The sequence below is a fragment of the Neofelis nebulosa genome, chromosome 15 (genome assembly GCF_028018385.1).
Source record: "Neofelis nebulosa isolate mNeoNeb1 chromosome 15, mNeoNeb1.pri, whole genome shotgun sequence".
NCBI lineage: Eukaryota > Metazoa > Chordata > Mammalia > Carnivora > Felidae > Neofelis > Neofelis nebulosa.
Window position 1 is genome coordinate 49,398,960 of NC_080796.1, and position 16,852 is coordinate 49,415,811.

Sequence of the window (16,852 nt, forward strand, 5' to 3'; positions counted from 1 at the left end):
TGTGAAGAGATTCCAGAGCACAGAGCTTTTCAGTTACACTTAGTATTCAAAGATTATCCTCCCTTGGTTTCCTTTCCCCCCTTACTATCGTTATTCTTGTTTATTTTTATTTTTTACAAAACAGGAGAAAAGAGTGAACTGGGTTGTGGGGAGGTGACACGTTTCTCCACAAAGGTACAAAATTGCCTATAGAAAGTCAACCTCAGAGTGCCAAACCGGCTGCCAAGATCAGGCGTTCCTGGGCATCCCTCTCCCCAGATGTCCTTCAGATCCGACCAGGGACCCACTTTGGGAGCGGTCACCCCATGGTGGGGAGGAGAGGCCTCCCTCAGCCCTTGCCCAGGAGGGAAAAGAGCAAGCAACTGAGACTGTGCAAAGAAAGAGAAGAGGAGGGGGCGCATCCTGTGGGCCAAGGGCCTGGGGACACAGGCAGGGGACATCCAAGCAGAAGCCCAGGAGCCTCTGGGCACACAGACAACTAGGGGGGGGTGAGAGGAGGCTCTCGCCAGAGTCCCTCCTGTCCCTTGGAGATGCTCGTCAGAATGTCAGCGGACAGGCTCCCGGAAGGTAAGGGCAACTTTTTGGAGGCGGTGGGAGTGCCCCCCTGAGGCTACAAAGCCTGTCTGTCTTGGTCCAGCTGCCAGGCCTCAAGCACGTGGGTCCATGTCACTTTCCTGGCAGGGCATCTGACCCAAATAGCTTCCCTTTTGGTAAAAAGTAGTCCTCGTTATTTGTCTACTGCTGAGAGCGGGCCGAGCTTCAGGAATTTTGTAGCAATAGTGGTGATGGTGTTTCCCCTTCCGAAGACCGGGACAGCTTCCTTCCAGGGTTCCAGGGCAAGACAAGGGGCACGGATACCACTCGAACGGAGGGGGCACTCCCCCAGCCCCAGAAAGCCCAGGCTGGAAGGAGAGGCCGCCCACCCGCCCCCTGCCTGGGCTGACCACCGCCAAGGTGGGCGGCTAGCCCGGCTGCCAGCAGGAGGACAGCCAGAGCCAGGATGGCTATGAGCCCTGGTCGGTCCCCTAAGGCTCTGCGGCAAGGAGTGGCCTCTTTAGTCCTGGTCCATACACATGCCAGCTGGGTGTGGGCATCGGCAAAGGCCACTTGCAGGCAGGCCCAGTACTCCGTGGCCTGAAGGAGGCGGGTGATGTTGTAGCTGTGGGTTCCCCTCGGCAGGCGGGCCAGAGCAGGGGACCCCTGGCCCCTGGGGGAGGAGGCGCTGGACCAGGTGAGGTTGGTAGAGACTGTGTTGGGTGGGGGGACCCAAGACAGCAGGATGTGGTAAGGGTGGGTCTCCTGCACCCGGAGCTCCAGCCCCCATCCCTTGTCCCGGCCCGGCTGCGGGGGAGCCCGGCCGACGACCACGTTAACCGTCTTACTGTCAGCCCCCACCAGGTTCTGGGCCACACAGGTATACAGCCCTGTCTCTTCTGCCGTCACCCTCCGCAGCTCCAGGGTCCCCTCGGGGTACACCCGGTACTTCCTGCCAGCACGGGCAGGCGTCAGTCGAACCCCGGCTGGCGTGACCCAGTAGATCTCGGGTTCCGGTTCAGCCAGTGCCCGGCAGTGTAGCACCAGGCTCTCTCCGCTGGCCACCTGGAGGCTGGGGGGGAAGCTGCGGGGGGAGATGAGGGGCAGGCAGTGGTCCGTCATCTCCCGGAAGGGCACCTCACGGACTGGGCGGCGCTGGAGGTCGGGCGGCTCGGCGCACAGGGTGGACTGCGGCTCGATGAAGCGGACGCGGGTGCCCGTGGCATTGGCCCAGCGGATGACGCAATCACAGCGGATGGGGTTGCCATGGAGACCCACCTCCTGCAGGTTGGGCAGGGACTCCACCGTCTGCTGGTGCAAGGCACTGAGAGCGTTGTTGTTGAGCATGAGGGTCTCCATCTGGGGCAGGTGGTGGAAGGCGCGGGGGTGGATGAAGGACAGCCGGGGGTTGTTGGTGATGTCCAGCTTGGTCAGCTCGGGGAGGTTGACCAGGGCGAACTTGTCGATGGAAACCAGCTCCTCCATGTTGTTGAGACCCAGCTCCTTGAGGTGCAGCATGTTGGCAAAGTCCCCAGGCCCCACCCGCTGGAGCGGGTTCTTGTTCAGGTCTAAGAACTTGAGCCCGGGCACCTGCTCCAAGGCCCGCCTGGGCACCTGGGCCAGCTGGTTGTCATAGAAGGAGAGGCTCTCCAGGCTTTGCAGCCCCTCCAGGGCATAGTCGGAGATCTCCCGAAGGTTCATGCCTGCCAGCACCAGGCTGCGCAGGTTGGCCAGGGGCCGGAAGTTCATGTCCAGGATGGCGTCTACCTTGTTGCCGCCGATCATGAGGATCTCCAGGTTGGGCAGCATCTCAAACCAGCGGCCGTCAACGGCCCTCAGCAGGTTGGAGTTGAGGTGCAGCCTCAGCAGGTTGCCGAGGCCGGCAAAGGCCCTGGGGGCGATGCGGTAGAGCTGGTTGTGGTTGAGATAGAGCTCCTGCAGGCTGGCGAGCCCCGCAAAGCTGTGGTCCTCCAGCCGGCTCAGCTGGTTCTCCTCCAGGTGCAGGCTCAGCAGCTGGGGCAGGGCGCGCAAATCACAGTCCCGAGCGTCCGAAAAGCTGTTCTGGGACAGGTCCAGCTCTGTGAGGTTGGCCAGGTAGTTGAGCTCACTCTGGTCCACGCGGACGATGCTGTTGCTCTGCAGCAATAAGGTCTGCGTGCCCGCGGGCAGCCCGGGGGGCACCGCCGTCAGGAACAGGTCATTGCAGTCCACGGTGGTGGCCTCACGGTAGGATGACCGGGGCGTATACCAGGGCCGGATCTGGCAAGCGCACTGAGGGGGGCAGGGCACACGCCAGGGTACCACGGGCACGGCGGCGGCGGCACCGGCCACCCACGCCAGCAAAAGGGGGGCCACGAGGAGCCTCATGATGGAGCCGCAGGGTAGGGAACCATCCGCAAGGAGAGTCTGGAGTCCTACTCTTAGCGGTTCGCAGGCCGAGGGTCAGCAGCCTTGCCAGGGCCTGGGGAACCGCCCTCCCGGGACGGTCATTCTACGTGGGATGGGTGGGCATTGCTTCTTGCCCTCCTGGGTACGGCTCTCCATCCTTGTCCGCTGGGGCGGGGCCTGCTCATTCCTTGCCACGCCCCATCGGGGCAGCCCTGGAAGAAAAGGATGCACAGTCAGGAGGTGGCAGAGAAGCAGAATCTACTCCCTCCTCCCGTGTCACCCCTGCTTGACTCCAGAGGGCAAAGGAACGGAGAGACGGGGACAGCCAGGGCTCCTGGGTTCCGTCCTACAGCCCTGAGGCTTGGGTGTCCTTTTCTACCATCCGCTGGGGGAGGGAGCAACTGTGAGTCTTCAGGGAAGGGGGGAGAGATTGAACTGGGAAGCTTCCGGGAGAACTTGGGAAGGGGTGTACGTGCACGTGTGTGGAGGAGAGGAGATGCTAGAATGACCGTCATCTCCACAGTCCTTCTGAGCCGAGAGATGTGGAGTAGATTCTCTTACCTTCTCACATCTCCCTTGCCCTCTTTGGCTCACTGGGTAAAGTTTCCAGGCATCCCTCTGAGCAGTGTGTGTGTGTGTGTGTGTGTGTGTGTGTGTGTGTGTGTGTGGAGGGGACAGCGGTGGTTGTGGAAATAGTACAGATTCGAAATTCCAGCGTGGGCTCTCAGGACTCTGGAAGTAGAAAGGCAATGGTCCCTGACCCTATACCCAGACAGGCTGGGGAAGTTGGTGCTCCAGCCTGGGGTCTGCATAGGCTCTCCTAGTGTATGGCTTTGGTTTTTGCCAACTTTCCTGCCCGGAGGCAGGACCTGCCAACAGCCTGACTGAGCTCCCTGGAGGAAGGTGGTGGGGTTAGGAAGCCTGGGTCTGAGCTCCTCAGCCCTGCAGGTAAGACCTTACAGGACCTGTCCCTGGCCGATCTCCTGGATTCTCTTGCTGTTCTCTTGCTGTTCACCTCTCCTTCTATGACGTCCTGTCACACGTATACATCCCAGAGGCCCTTGCCTCCTGCCTTCCACTTACCAACTATGCACAGCAACACTTTTGAGTTGAAGTTACCCTGACGTGCCCCCCTTCTCGTGTCTCCTCATGGCCTCCTAGACAAGTCCTAGTGGTTCTCCAAGCCTCTACTTAAGGTCAGTCACCTCCTACAGAAGCTTCTCCCATCCCCCTCCCCAACTCCCGGCTGGCTAAGGGGCCAGCTCTTACAGTGCCCCATGCTCCCTTCTGTCATAGCCTAGACCACACCACATGGAAATGTCTCCCCAGCTGGGGACCTGTCTTGGTCATCATTGGGCTTAGAGCACACAGCAGGTGCTCAGTGAATGTGTACTCTACGAATCAATCTCTGTGGCCCCAGAGCCCCTTCCCCCAGGAGGTCGCTCACCCCGCTCCCCACCCCACGGCGTAGAATCTAAGCCACTGTTTCCCACCTCCTAGGTATGGGTAATCCAGGCTCCCACAGACCCCAAGGCCAGGCTGAATCACCCTGGAGGCAAATCCAGCCTTGGTTTACAACGAACATGGGGGAAAAACCAGGGGGCCTTCCTGGGCCCGGTCCCCTCACGGCTAGAAGTCCGATCTGGGTAGTTTTCCAACCGCGGGTTATGAGGGAAGCACACCAACACTTACTCGTCACCTGAGATTTGCCAGGACTCCACAGACTCTGAATATCTTATTTCATTTAACCATCAAAACGAGCCGACAAGCATTAATATAATACCCCTAGTTTGCGCATGAAAAAATTGAGGTTCTTCGAGGTTAAAGAACTTCGCTGAAGACACGTAGCTGGTAGGCGGCAGGAGATGGGAATCCACCCAAGTTCTGGGGTTGTGCCATTTACACCACGTTTCTTTGTCCTCAGGTCCAGCCGCGGGCCGGGTGCCCATTCTCGTGTCCCGGGACGATGCGTTCTACCACCTTCCAGGCAGGTGCCGCTCACCTGGCCAGAGGGGCTCTTCGCCCACCTCCCCCTGCTTCCAGGATGCTGGGGAGGGGAGCGGCTGGAGGCGCCGTCCCTCGCCTGAGCAGGAGAGTGGTATGCCTGTTTACATTTGACTACCTCCCACCTTCCTCTGCAGCTATTTCTGAAGGTGGGAAAACAACCGTGACTTAAAATGCACAGAGGTTTTGCGTGGGGGTGTGTGTGCACTGACACGTAAAACTCAGAGCAAACAAACACACGTGCGCACATGCACGCACGCCCGCATACACGTGCAGCGGGAGCCCAGGGAACCTGGCCGCCCAAGCTAGTGACTGGGGGGCAGGAAGAGGGCAGGGGACTCTGCGATGTACTGTGTGGGTGGAGAGGAGGCAGGAACGAGCTGAGTCCCAGGACGGCCCTGTCACCGAACGGGACCTAGGCCCGTGGTCCTGTCACACGTATACATCCCAGAGGCCCTTGCCTCCTGCCTCGACCCGGCACGAGAGAGAGCAGAGCCCACAGGCGAAGAGATCCTACTCTGACTTCCCACCTCCTGCCAGAGCACGCTGGGAAAACGGATCGGCTTCTCAGAGCCTCTGTTCCTTCCGTCTAACATGAGGTTGCCGTTAGGATTAAGGGAGCCGAGTGGGGTGCACCCAGAAAGAGCTCGATAAATGTCAGTTGCCTCTCGGCTCTGGTCCTCCCCCGGGGCTGGGAGGCTCTCCAGCTGTAGGACTTCTCAGGGGGAACAGAAAGTGCGTCCAGGTCCTCCACGAGCCCCTACTGGGCTTGCCCACCGTGGCCCAGCGTTGCCTCCGGGTGGCATGGGGGAGCGAGGAACAGAAATAGATAACACGTCACGACATTAACCTCCTCCACTCCGGCAGGGCTGAAAACTGCAAAACGATTAGAAGAGCGCAGGACAGTCCCGAAGGGCAGAGAAGCCTGCAGTGAGTGGAGAGGGGTCTCCCGCCAGGCCGGGCCGGGCCGGGCCTCTCCCTTGGCCTTCAGACGCGATCTGGGCCGCAGGGGTCTCTCCTCCACCACCTTGGCTCTAACGCCTCCGTTCTGCGGAGGCTCAGCTGCGTGGCGGGGATGAAGGAACCACTTAAGACTGAATTCAAAACCTTTTCCTCCACCCCACGCAGCAGCCCCTCTGGCTGGGTGGGTGAGGCAGTGCACCTGCTCCCCCGCCAGGAGCCCAGGGCGGACGTTCGGCGCCCAGAGGGAGGCGGTGTTTCAATGACTCACGTTCGGCCGCACCTCTGATCCCAAGGCTTGGCAAAGGCCCAGACGAGTCCTCCCCCTCGCGGCTGAGCGCACAGCCCCTTCCAGGGAGGAAGGCAGAGCTGCCCACTCACCTGCCATCGCCGTCTCAGGCTGTCTTGCACCTGCCTACCCGTTCCAGCTGATTAGCAGTTTCTGCCGGGAGCTTCGGAGAAAGCTAATTGTCTTCTATCTGTGATCTCCGGGGTGAGCAGGAGTTCACACGACTGCGTGGACATTTTCCCCACCTGGATTTCGAGCTCCTCGTGGCGGGGGCCATGCCGCACACGCTTTCTGTGCCCCCACGGCACCAGGCGCAGGGCCGAGCACGCGGAGGGGCCTTGTAGATGGACGCCAGTGGGGAGCCCCCCCCCCCCCCCCCATCAAGCCTGCGCGTGGGCAGAGGAGGGATTTTGTAGTCTTATCCTGCAAGGGAAGCAACTGAGGCTCCGACGGGTCACATGACTCGTCAGAGGTTGCGCAAACGTCCACGTGGTGGGGTTGGGATTCAAACCTAGGCCTCGGACTCCACAACCTGGGCCACCAGCCCAGCCAAGGCTTGTGGATCCAGGTGGATCCAGGCCGGCCTTACGGGAGCAGAGCACGGGGCTGGCCCCGTGTGCCTTCAGAGATGACCTGGGTCCTCAGCTCCTCCACCCCTACAGCCACCTGATGGGCCCCCCCGCACACACCATTCCTTGATTTGGGGCTACAGCGACCCCCGCCCCCGACTTGGGGGACAGCAGAGGGAAGACATTGTTCCTGTGTGAGTGTGGCTGGGCCGGCACCGCAAACGGACAAACGGAGCCAGCGGGCTGCACGTGGACCTCGGCCTGCCCTCTGATTGGGGGCTGGGGGCTGTCTGTCAGCCTTGGCCTGCAGTGACAGGAGACTGAAAGCCCTGGGGCCACAGTCAGGGAAGCAGGGCCATCCACTCCAGGGTGGCACTGGTCCCTTACATTTCCTGTTAAACTCGGGCCCTTGGCAGAGCTCCTAATGAAGACTTTGGGAGAAGCTGTGTCTGCGGCTGCTCCTTCCCTCCTTCTCTGTCGTCTGGCTGCTCCTACATGACAGGGGGCTCCCCCAGGAGGTCTGTGGACGTGGACTCTCGCTCTGCCCTCCCCTCTCTCCCCTTCCCTCTGGCGGCGCGGCCTCCACCCAGCCTCCGGAGCTGGAGCCAAGGGTCCGGAAGGAGCAGCGGCGGTGGTGATCGATGGCCTGGCCTTCGCTGTTTCAGAGTCAGGTCCCCCTGAGCTGCGGAGACAGATGGGCAGCGTAATTGAGTGTAGCGTTGATAAACTCCGGCCTCCTCACCGGCAGATAAGCGCGGGGTGGGAGGGGTGCAGAGGGAGGGAGGCCAGCCCTCCATCTGGGCACCTGGCCTCCTGCTCCTCCTGGGAGGGGAGCCCGGCCCCTCACTCCCACCTCTCATTTAATCGCAGACAAGCAGGACCTCAGAGCCGGAGGAGACCTCCGCGTTTATCTAGTCTTGCAGAGTCTGAATTCCATAAATAACTTATGCAAAGGAGCAGCGGTGGAGCGGGAGGCCCGGGCTCTGCCATCAGAGTTGGAGCCTGGCTCTGCCGTGTGACCTTGGGCCAGGCAGGCAGCCTTCGGAGCCAGTGCCTGAGCTGGGGAGTGGGGGTAACAGCCTCCTCGCAGGGCCGCGGGGAGGAGTGCGGGAGTCCCGGTGCAGGAAGCGCTGCATTCCCTTCATTCGCCCCCCCTCACCCCTGCCTCTCCTTCCATCTTACCACCTACTTCTCATCTCTCACCTCTTGTGATAAAGAAAAATATTCCGAAGTGTGACAAATGTACAGGAGAGTGACTACATGGCCCTCGTCCCAAGCGCACGGCTCGATGAGTTTCTCCGTGAGTAGGTACCCAGAAGGCCACCACCCGGGACAAGACGTAAATGTTTCCAGCCCTCCAGAAGGTTCCCGTGTGGCCCTCCCGGTCAGTCAATATCCAGCCCCCACCTGGACTTAACCATTGTCCTGACTTCCGTCACCATCAATCAGTTTCATCTTTTAAACCCAGAATTCCTCTTCCTTCTCCATCACAACTCGGGACCGGGGACTCTGGAAACAGTTGACTCTGGCTTTAGGGACCCCCAGAGCTTGACGCTTGAAATTCCCTCACTTCATCTTCCTGCCTCAAAGTGGGCGACACTTCTCAGGGTGTCTCGCGGGACCGGCCATCTCCAGGAAGGCGGGAAGGCTGGTTCCTCTTAATCCCCCTTTGTTCTTCCACAATTCCCATATCTGGAAATCGCTCTACACCTCGGGTCCCCCTCTCTGGGGGGGCTCCTCGGGGCTGAGTCTGTGAGTGCCATGTGCTGAAGGCGGGAAGAGGGCGGGAATGACCTCCTGGCCCCACACAGCCCTGTGCCTCTCACCCGACCTCCTTCACCCAAAGCCCTGCTGGGTTTTGGCCACCCCCCGGGGTGGCGCTATTGCCTCCTTTCCACCCCCAGACTCCTGGGTCTTCTCTTCGGAGTGTGGGGCACCAGGCAAGAGGACAAACGTGGGCGTGGCCAGGAAGGAGAGGCCCAGACCTGCGGCTAGCTGCCCCCGGACCCCTCCACCTGGCTGCCTCAGAGCCTCTTCGCCTCGACTTGTCCCACACCCCATGTCTCCCACCAAGCCTGCTTTCGCTCCTGCCGCCCCATCTCTGTCCTTCGGCACCGCCGCCCAGCAGTCTCCGAGGCTGGACATCTCTGCCACCTTGACCTGTCCCTCTCCCACCTCCCACACCCGCCACGGTGCCTGCACTTACCTCCCCCTTTTGTTTCTTGTCTTGGCCCTTAGGATAGCCTCTCCTGGGGCCACCTCCTCACCTCCCTCCCAGCGGCCCTCTCCTTCCCGGCCACCCCATGCTCCCACCAAACAGGACTTGCTAGTTCCTGCCACGCCTCGGACCCCTCCACTCTGCACAGCCCTCCTCCAGCTTCGACCTCAGCCACAGAGGCCTGTCCCAAATGCTCCCTCCTCTGTGATACTGTCCACGATTCCCTCCAAGAAGGGTGGGCTCTCCCACCACCTCGCAGTCCCCGAGACTCTTGGGACAGACCTCCTCCTCCCCGACAGCACCTTCCTTACTGTCCCTCTGTGAGCTGCTGGAGGAAAGGGTGCTTTGTTATTGATCTGCGTGTCCTCGGGGCGTGGCACAGCGCACGCTTTCCCGGTAGGGGCAGGAGGTGTGCTGCGTGAACGGTGAATGGCAACCCGTCAGTGGGTCATAAAAACAACTTAAAGTGGGTCACAATCTGCATTTCAAAAAAATGAAATAGAACAGAAAACGCCAGAGCGCATTGACGGTAGCCAGACTCAGCACCGTTTTGAGAAGTTTTATGCACACACATTCACACTTGGGTACAGACAAGAGCATGAGGCAAAAACCATGCAGTTTTTGCCCTTGGGTCACAGTGATCAAAGCTTGAAAACCATTATTCTACTGAACATCTCTCTTTGGTAAGGTGAGTCCCCTCCGCTCTGACGCCACTGGACGGATGACATAAAGGAGAGTCTCAGGAGATAGACGGGACATTCCCGAGCCCCTTCTCTGTGCCAGGATTTCTATTTGCTCCCCACGACCTGAGAGGTGGTTGCTTCACAGACCAGAAGGCTCCGGCTCGGCTCAGCGGAGCTAAGGGGTCAGACCAAGGGCCCGCAGCTAGAGTGCGGAAAGCCCGGCCTGGAACCCAGGGTGTCATTCGCCAGCCCTTTCTATTTCCACGGCTCTGGTGCCACAAGTCGACATCTGAGAGTCCGGTGGTGGGGGCCGGGGGAGCAGGGAGGGAAGCGGTAAGGTATCTCCTGGGGAAAGGATGAGGGTTCCCTCCTCCGCCCCTGCCCTACCTGCCTCTGCGATGTGAGGAGTCAGCGTTCAGTAAAATCCCCTCCTTGTCCCGGAGGACAGGGCCTTGTCCCAAGCAGAAGTCCCGGCTGGCCTGGGCAGAGGGTGCTAGAGTTCTGGGGTCCGGAAGGGAGCCTGTCTCCTTCCTTCTTAATTAGCAGGGGAGGGCGCCAGGAGGTAGGGCACAGCCACCGCTGTCTGGGGGCACTGCACGCAGGAGGCTGTGGGCGGGGGGCAGCGCCGGCCGAGTCTGCCCCCGCCCGGCTGCCAGGTCCTGCCCATCATCTGCCCACCCGCAGGTAGCCGGCCCGGACCCCTCTCCCCGTGTCCCGGCTCCCACAGTGCCCCAGCCTCCCTCCATCATGAGCCGGCTGGTTGTTGGCCTGTCTCTCCCACCAGGACCATGAGCCCCTCAGGAGAAGGAACTGTGCTCGAGTCGCCGGTCCCTCCCACGGTCTGGCACACAGTAGGAGCTCAGGAAACATCTGTGGAAGGACAGCGAGCGGGAGGGCAGGAGGGAAAGGAAGGCGCGGAAGGGCAGGTGGGGCAGAGCTTGCTTCCCAGCTCCTGGAGACCAGGCAGCTCAGAGTCTGGGCTCAGGCCCTTCTGCCTCCTTTCTTGCCACCCGCAAGGAGACCACACTCGCTCCCAGGGCCTGTCTCCCTTAGGTTTGCACCCCTGCCCCTGGCTTGGGCCTTCCCTCGGGGCGGGGGAAGAATGCACTGCTCTCTGACTCAGGCTTCTGCCTCTGGATTCGACCTGCTCCTACGATGGTCTTCACCCTTCTAGAGCTCTCCAGGCCCCTCCTCGGGAAGTCCCACGGACCCCATCAAATCCCGTGAGAGCTCGGGCTAGAGGTGCGGGGGTAGGCGCTAGAGGCAGCTCTGTGCCTGAGTCCTGGTGCTGGCTGTGTGACCTCATGCGTCGTCACTCGGGTTCTCCCTCTGGACATGGAGCGGTAGCCTAGCTCATGGGGGAACCTGAGAAAGATGATGTCTGTAAAGCGCCTGGTGTTGAGTAGCGCCCCCTTCCTTTTTAGTTTGTTTGAGGCCCAGTCCCTGGCTTCTAGACCACCTTTGCACCAAGCCAGCACCGGACTGCCCCCGTCAGTGGTCGTGTGGCCTCGAAGGCAGGCACCTTCTCCTAGGGACCCTACCACCGCGGGCTGCCGGTCCCTCCTTATGCAGCCAGCTACCCTCCAACTGTGGTCCTGTTTCTAGTCTCCAGGACAGTTGCGGAACTCAGCTCATTTACAGGTCACTGATGTCTGACACAACTCGCACTCAGGAAACAAGGCGGCTCCTCCTGGCATAGGTGAGCAGTGCCTCTGTTTCCCCCAGGTGCTCCCTGGAAGGCAGGAGAGGGCCCCTCCTGCAGCAGAGTTTAGATGTTTCAGCCTGAAACATTCCACACCAGCCACAGTCCCAAGTCAGGGGGTGGGGGCAGCCAAGCCCGGCTGCTGACCCACAAGCCTCTCCAGCCTCCTGCCCTGGAGCTCCCCTTGGCCCTCCTACGATCAAGTGGGCATGGTGGGCAGACCCTGCACAGTTCTGGAAAGGCTCCCTCCCACAGCCAGTGTCCCAGGACGTCTCTTCAAACACAGTAGGTCCCTGGGAGCCAGGCGCAAGGGCAGGGTGAAGAGGGGGAAGATTTCAGAGAGAGGCAAGCAATGCTCTTTCCCGCCCCTGGGCCTTTGCACGTGCAGGGTCTTTGCCCAGAAGCCCCGTTCGTCACTCGCGCACCTTGGGCCTTCCTTCCCATCCCCGAGGTCTTCCCTGACAGCGGCCTCTCCTACAAATTAATCCATCCCTCGCTCCCCCCGCCATCCTCTGAGAACCCATGCCCAATACGATGTTCGATGTTCGTCCCTTCCCTCGGACTGCGAGCTGTCCCAGCACGGCGCTGTGGCTTTGCGGCCCTGGAAGGAACGGAGGGAAGCAGCGCTGTCTGACGTGAATGGGGAGCTAGGTGAGGAGGTTTCTCTCTCCATAGTGTTGGGGTGCGGACAGAGGGAACCCCAGGGCACGCTGGGGGGGGGTCAGGGGAGATGCCTGGCCGGGGGAGGGCCTGGGGCCCCGGGGCGGCTGAGGAGAAAGGCAGGCAGAGCGAATGGGGAGCAGACCAGTGAAACGAGGAGAAAGGCCAAACCCCTTCTAACGGAAAAGGAAAATGAAATCAGAATGAAAATTGATGAGGCGGAGAGAAAAGGAGACCCGTTTCATCAGCAGGTTTGCCAGACGAAGCTCGGAGATAAATCACGCGGCGGAAGGAGCCCCGGTGCCCGGCGGGCCTCGCTGCCTTCTCCCTCTGTCAGCTGTCTCAGGCAGCCTGGGAGATATATGGCTGCAGCTGAGGCCCCGGTGGAGGTGGTTTCCTCCCCGAACTGCAGCGAGGACGGCCTGTCAGTCCTCGCCACCCCCTCCGGGCCTGCCCTGACCATCCCTTCGCCGGGCCCCCCTCCCCGGTGCCACCGGCCTGGCCCTCAGCAGCTCATGGCGGGCCTGCAAAGAGCACTTCTCGGAAGCTCCGTCCAACCTTCCCCACCCCTCACCCAGCTTCTCGAAGGCCCAGCGGGGGAAGCGGAGGCCAGCCATGGGAGCCGGTGGTAGACGACACAGGACAGGACAGGGCTGGGTTCCGGTCTCGGCCTGGGGACAGACCTGGGGTTATGCCCCCTTCCTTCTCTCTTCCCTCTTACTTCTCGGGCTCCTCCCCGTGAAATGAGGCAGCTGGGCTGGAACAGCGGCTCTAAAACCGCGGTCCCCGGACCAGCCATGGCAGCATCACTTGGGATGCAGGTGACCCCACCCCGAGAATGGCTCCAGAGTCACGAGCTCAGGGAGTGGGGCCTCGTAACCCAGCGATGAGCAAGCCCTCCGCCGGGTGATTCTGATGGATGCTCTTGTTGGAGAATCCCTGGGCGAGATCATCTCGAAGGTCCCTCCAGCTGAGATCAGAACTCCGTACATAGGAATGGTGCGGGCTGGGAACGCTCAGCTACGGCCATGACGATGCTGAGCTTATCACTCTGTTGATGGTTAGGACCGCGGTATTCCAGACCCCCTCACCCCTTCTGTCTTGGCCACAGGGAAACTCTTTACCCAATGAGCATTAATAGAGCCCCAACTGTATGTTGGCACTGGGAAGGGTTCAGGATGCAAGGGCAGGCTGAGGGTCACAGATTAAAAAGAAAAAAAACACCCAATCTACTAAAGCATGACAAAAGTGGTCATGGAAGTATATACCGAGGGCAGCAGGGGCATAGCCTAGAGGAGAGAACACGCCGGAGGCCTGATGTGAGTGTGCACTGAAATGACAGGAGTTACGAGTCCCTTCACCGATGTGAGAGGGTAGGTACGTCGCTCAAGAACATCCAGCTGGTGGTGACAGGACTCAGACGAGGTTCCGGCTGGTGCCAAAGCCTAAACGCTTCTCTAAAACCTGTGCTCTGAACCCCGACCTCGCATCCTCCTCCTCCTCCTCCTCCTCCTCCTCCTCCTCCTCCTCCTCCACTTGCCCCTGCCCAGTTCAGCTAGGGCTCAGAATGGAATGGGATTTCCAGTGACTTCTCATTCAACTTCCCCTGGCCTGAGCCAACGTTATCAGAAAGAAACCGGCCCCTGGCCTATGCTGAGCAGCTGTCCTTCAAGGGAAGGCCCTTTCCAATCGGGCACAGGCACCCTCTCCTCCAGGCCTGTTCATGCCTTCTGAGCCCAGTGCACCTGCTAGGGGACCGAGGGCTCCCAGACGCCCCCAGAGCCCAGTGGATGGAAACGCTTCCATCTGTGATCGATAACAGGCATAATTCAGTGACTGCGGCAAGTACCAAGGAGTGTAGGTTAAATCAATATTTAGAAGCTTCAAAATTAAACTAATTAAGAACAAGTCTTAGTGATTTTTACTGTCTGGGAATAAAAAAGATAAAAAGCCCACCTATATTTCATGATTCTACCTTAGTAACTTGTAATGATTTGGGAAGAGCAGAAGACGAACAGTGCTCCCGGCCAGCCCCACTTTCTCCACTGCAGGGGAGGGGAGCCCCTTGTCCTCGGGGGAGCATGGGGAAGAGAGAGGGGGGTAGGGTGGAGCATAGGAGGCCAAGAGCATGCTATAGAAGGCCACTGGCTTGGGACAAGGGCCATTGCGGGGTTGAACTGTGGCCCCCAAAGTGTATATTTAAGTCCTAACACCCAATACCTGTGAAGGTGACCTTAATCTGGAAATAGGGTCTTTGCAGGTGTAATCAAGTTAAGATTATACAAGGTAAGGTCATACTGGATTAGGGTGGGCCCTTCTCCAATGTCTGGTGTCCGTGTAAGAGGAGGGGAGTTTGGACACAAAGAGGCACAGGGAGAATTCCACCTGATGACGCAGACAAGGACTGAAGCCCGGCAGCTACAAGCCGAGGACCTCCAACGACAGCCAGCGGGCACCGACAGCTAGGAGTGCTCCCCGAGGGGTTTCGGAGGGAGCACGGCCCTGCTGCACCTTGATTCCAGACTTCGGGCCTCCGGAACGGAGGCGATAAATTTCTATTGTTTTTAAGCCACCCAGTTTGTGATACAGGGCTCTTGGATTCTAGTTCCCGCTCTGACATTTACTAACCATGCAAGCTTGGCTTCACTTCTATGAGCCCCCGCCTTCTCCTCTGCCAAATAGGGGTAAGACCAGTACCTTCCGTCTTTTGTGCAGAGATGCGGTGCAGATGAGATGAACACATGAGTGTGAAAGGCACGCTCTGAGCCGCCGGGGCTAACACAAACGTCACCTAGGCTCGGCGGGGGCGGGAAGATTCTGGGAAGGGGCTCAGGAGTCCCTAGCAGCTCGCTGGCCTGGTCAAAAACCCGAGTCAGATCCCAGGTGTGAGAGGTCTGCATCGGTAGAGATATTATATGCACGAGGGGTATTTTTATTGTCACTCTCAACACTATTTTATTTGCTGCCCACTTGGCCCTGGTTTTCTCATCTGTAAGATGAGAAAGGGTTGGACAACGTTATTTTATAGGCGTTTTCCAGGCAAATATATACTCGTTAATGTATATATTTTACAAGGGCAGTGTCTCTTGAGAGCCCAACCTCATTCTCAGCCTTGAAAATCTCTCTGAAACCCAGTAGCCCGGGACAGCTCAGAGACGTGCTGGCTAAGGGCTGTAGCAGGAGATCAGGAGTGTTCTGGGGGCTTTTTGCCCTCTGCCCTTCCCGCCTGGGTCAAGGGAGAGGGACCCAGAGCGCTTTTCCTCTGTCTTCCCTCGAGCGTACCGGGCAGGAAAGGAACGGGAAACCATGGAGGCGGCAAATAAAATCTCTATTGATCATGAGATGGCTGGCATCCCAACCGGGCTGGCTCCCAGGACTGTTCATCTTAAATAAACGTTCCTAATGACCCACTGGTACTTCATACCAGAGCTGTGTCTTGTCGAAGTTCAGCAGGACAGGGCGGCCGAGCGTGGAGCTGCTGTCGCTCTGTCGGGGCCTCTTCCAGGTCTCTGGGGGGGCGGATAAGGTTCGCAGGTGGCTTCTCTGAATCTTGGAAGGAGCTGCCCCTTGCGGCAGCGGGGTCCTCAAACGGGGGGACCAACCTTCTGGTCACGTGGCGAGCGACATTCTTCTCAGACGGTATTAGCGTGGGGAATGCGCGTCTGTCTGCACACCGCCCTCACAGCACAGATGACCAGCAGCATCACCATGAGGACGGTCACCGCCGCGTCATCATGGCGGTTCCCCACCTGCAGCCTACCCTCTCCGCCGGTATCACCAGCCTCACCCTTGCCACACTCGCTGCCATCCCCGGACACCATCGCCTCCTCCGTCCGCTGCCACATCGGAAGTGCCCCATTCATCACATGGAAACCTGCACGCTTTCGTCACTGTCACATGGACAGAATCTGAAACGGGTGTGGCCTTCGCCACTGGAAATACACATCAGACGGTGAGACGCCCGTGATCCTAACACGAGAAGGAGTGGATTCACATGCACACCCAGGTACCCCCCAAAAGCAGCACGAATGTGGTTGTACGAGGTTCACACGGAGAGCACCAGGGGAAGGGAATCCGCAGGGGACAGGCCAAGGTGCAGCCAGGAGACCTGCACGTTCTGCTTGGGGGAACTAAAAAGGACAACCCTTTGTGTCTTATTATCCCTGGGATTTTCAACTCTGGCTGCACCCCACAGAGCCATAGAGGGATCCTTTAAAATATTCTGATACCTGCATGTAACTCCAGGCCAATGAAATCGGTCACTGGTGGTTCCATGCAGCCATGGTATTAAAAAAAAAAACCTCTCGGGGCGCCTGGGTGACTCAGTCGGTTGAGTGTCCGACTTCAGTTCAAGATCTCGCGGTTCAGAAGTTTAAGCCCCGCGTCGGGCTCTGTGCTGACAGCTCAGAGCCTGGAGCCCGCTTCAGATTCTGTGTCTCCCTCCCTCTCTCTGCCCTTCGCCTGCTCACGCTCTGTCTCTGTCTCTCAAAAGTCAAATGTTAAAAAGAACTCTCCAGGATTTCTCTATACGTAAATCTTACATCGAAAGAAAAAAAATGCTGTAGAACAGGATTGAACTCCATTGTCATTGATACTGAAGTATTTAGGAAAAAGGGTACTGACGTCTGCAATTTACTTTGAAATGCACCAAAAATGAGATGGCTTGATAGGGAGAGGGAAGTGAGAGCAAGTCTAGGAAAAGGCTAAGGGTAGAATCTAGGTGGTGGGTATATGGTTGTTTGCTGTGAAATTCCTTCAACTTTGCTGGATATTCCAAATTTTTCGTAATAAAATATTGGGGAAAAAAATCCCCAAGTGGTTTAAATGTGAAGCCATGACTGAGAA

The 16,852-nt window shown here is 59.0% G+C and overlaps 1 protein-coding gene across 1 annotated transcript in view; it reads right to left on the bottom strand.

Moving 5' to 3' along the window:
* Positions 1-644: 644 nt before the first annotated feature.
* Positions 645-16,852, bottom strand: part of LRRN2 (leucine rich repeat neuronal 2) — a 61,593-nt gene continuing 45,385 nt past the window's right edge. The window contains exon 2 of the mRNA XM_058699974.1: positions 645-3,134. Within this exon, the coding sequence (XP_058555957.1) occupies positions 760-2,901 (2,142 nt within the window). The 5' untranslated portion in view covers positions 2,902-3,134 and the 3' untranslated portion in view covers positions 645-759. The remainder of the gene's footprint in view (positions 3,135-16,852) is intronic.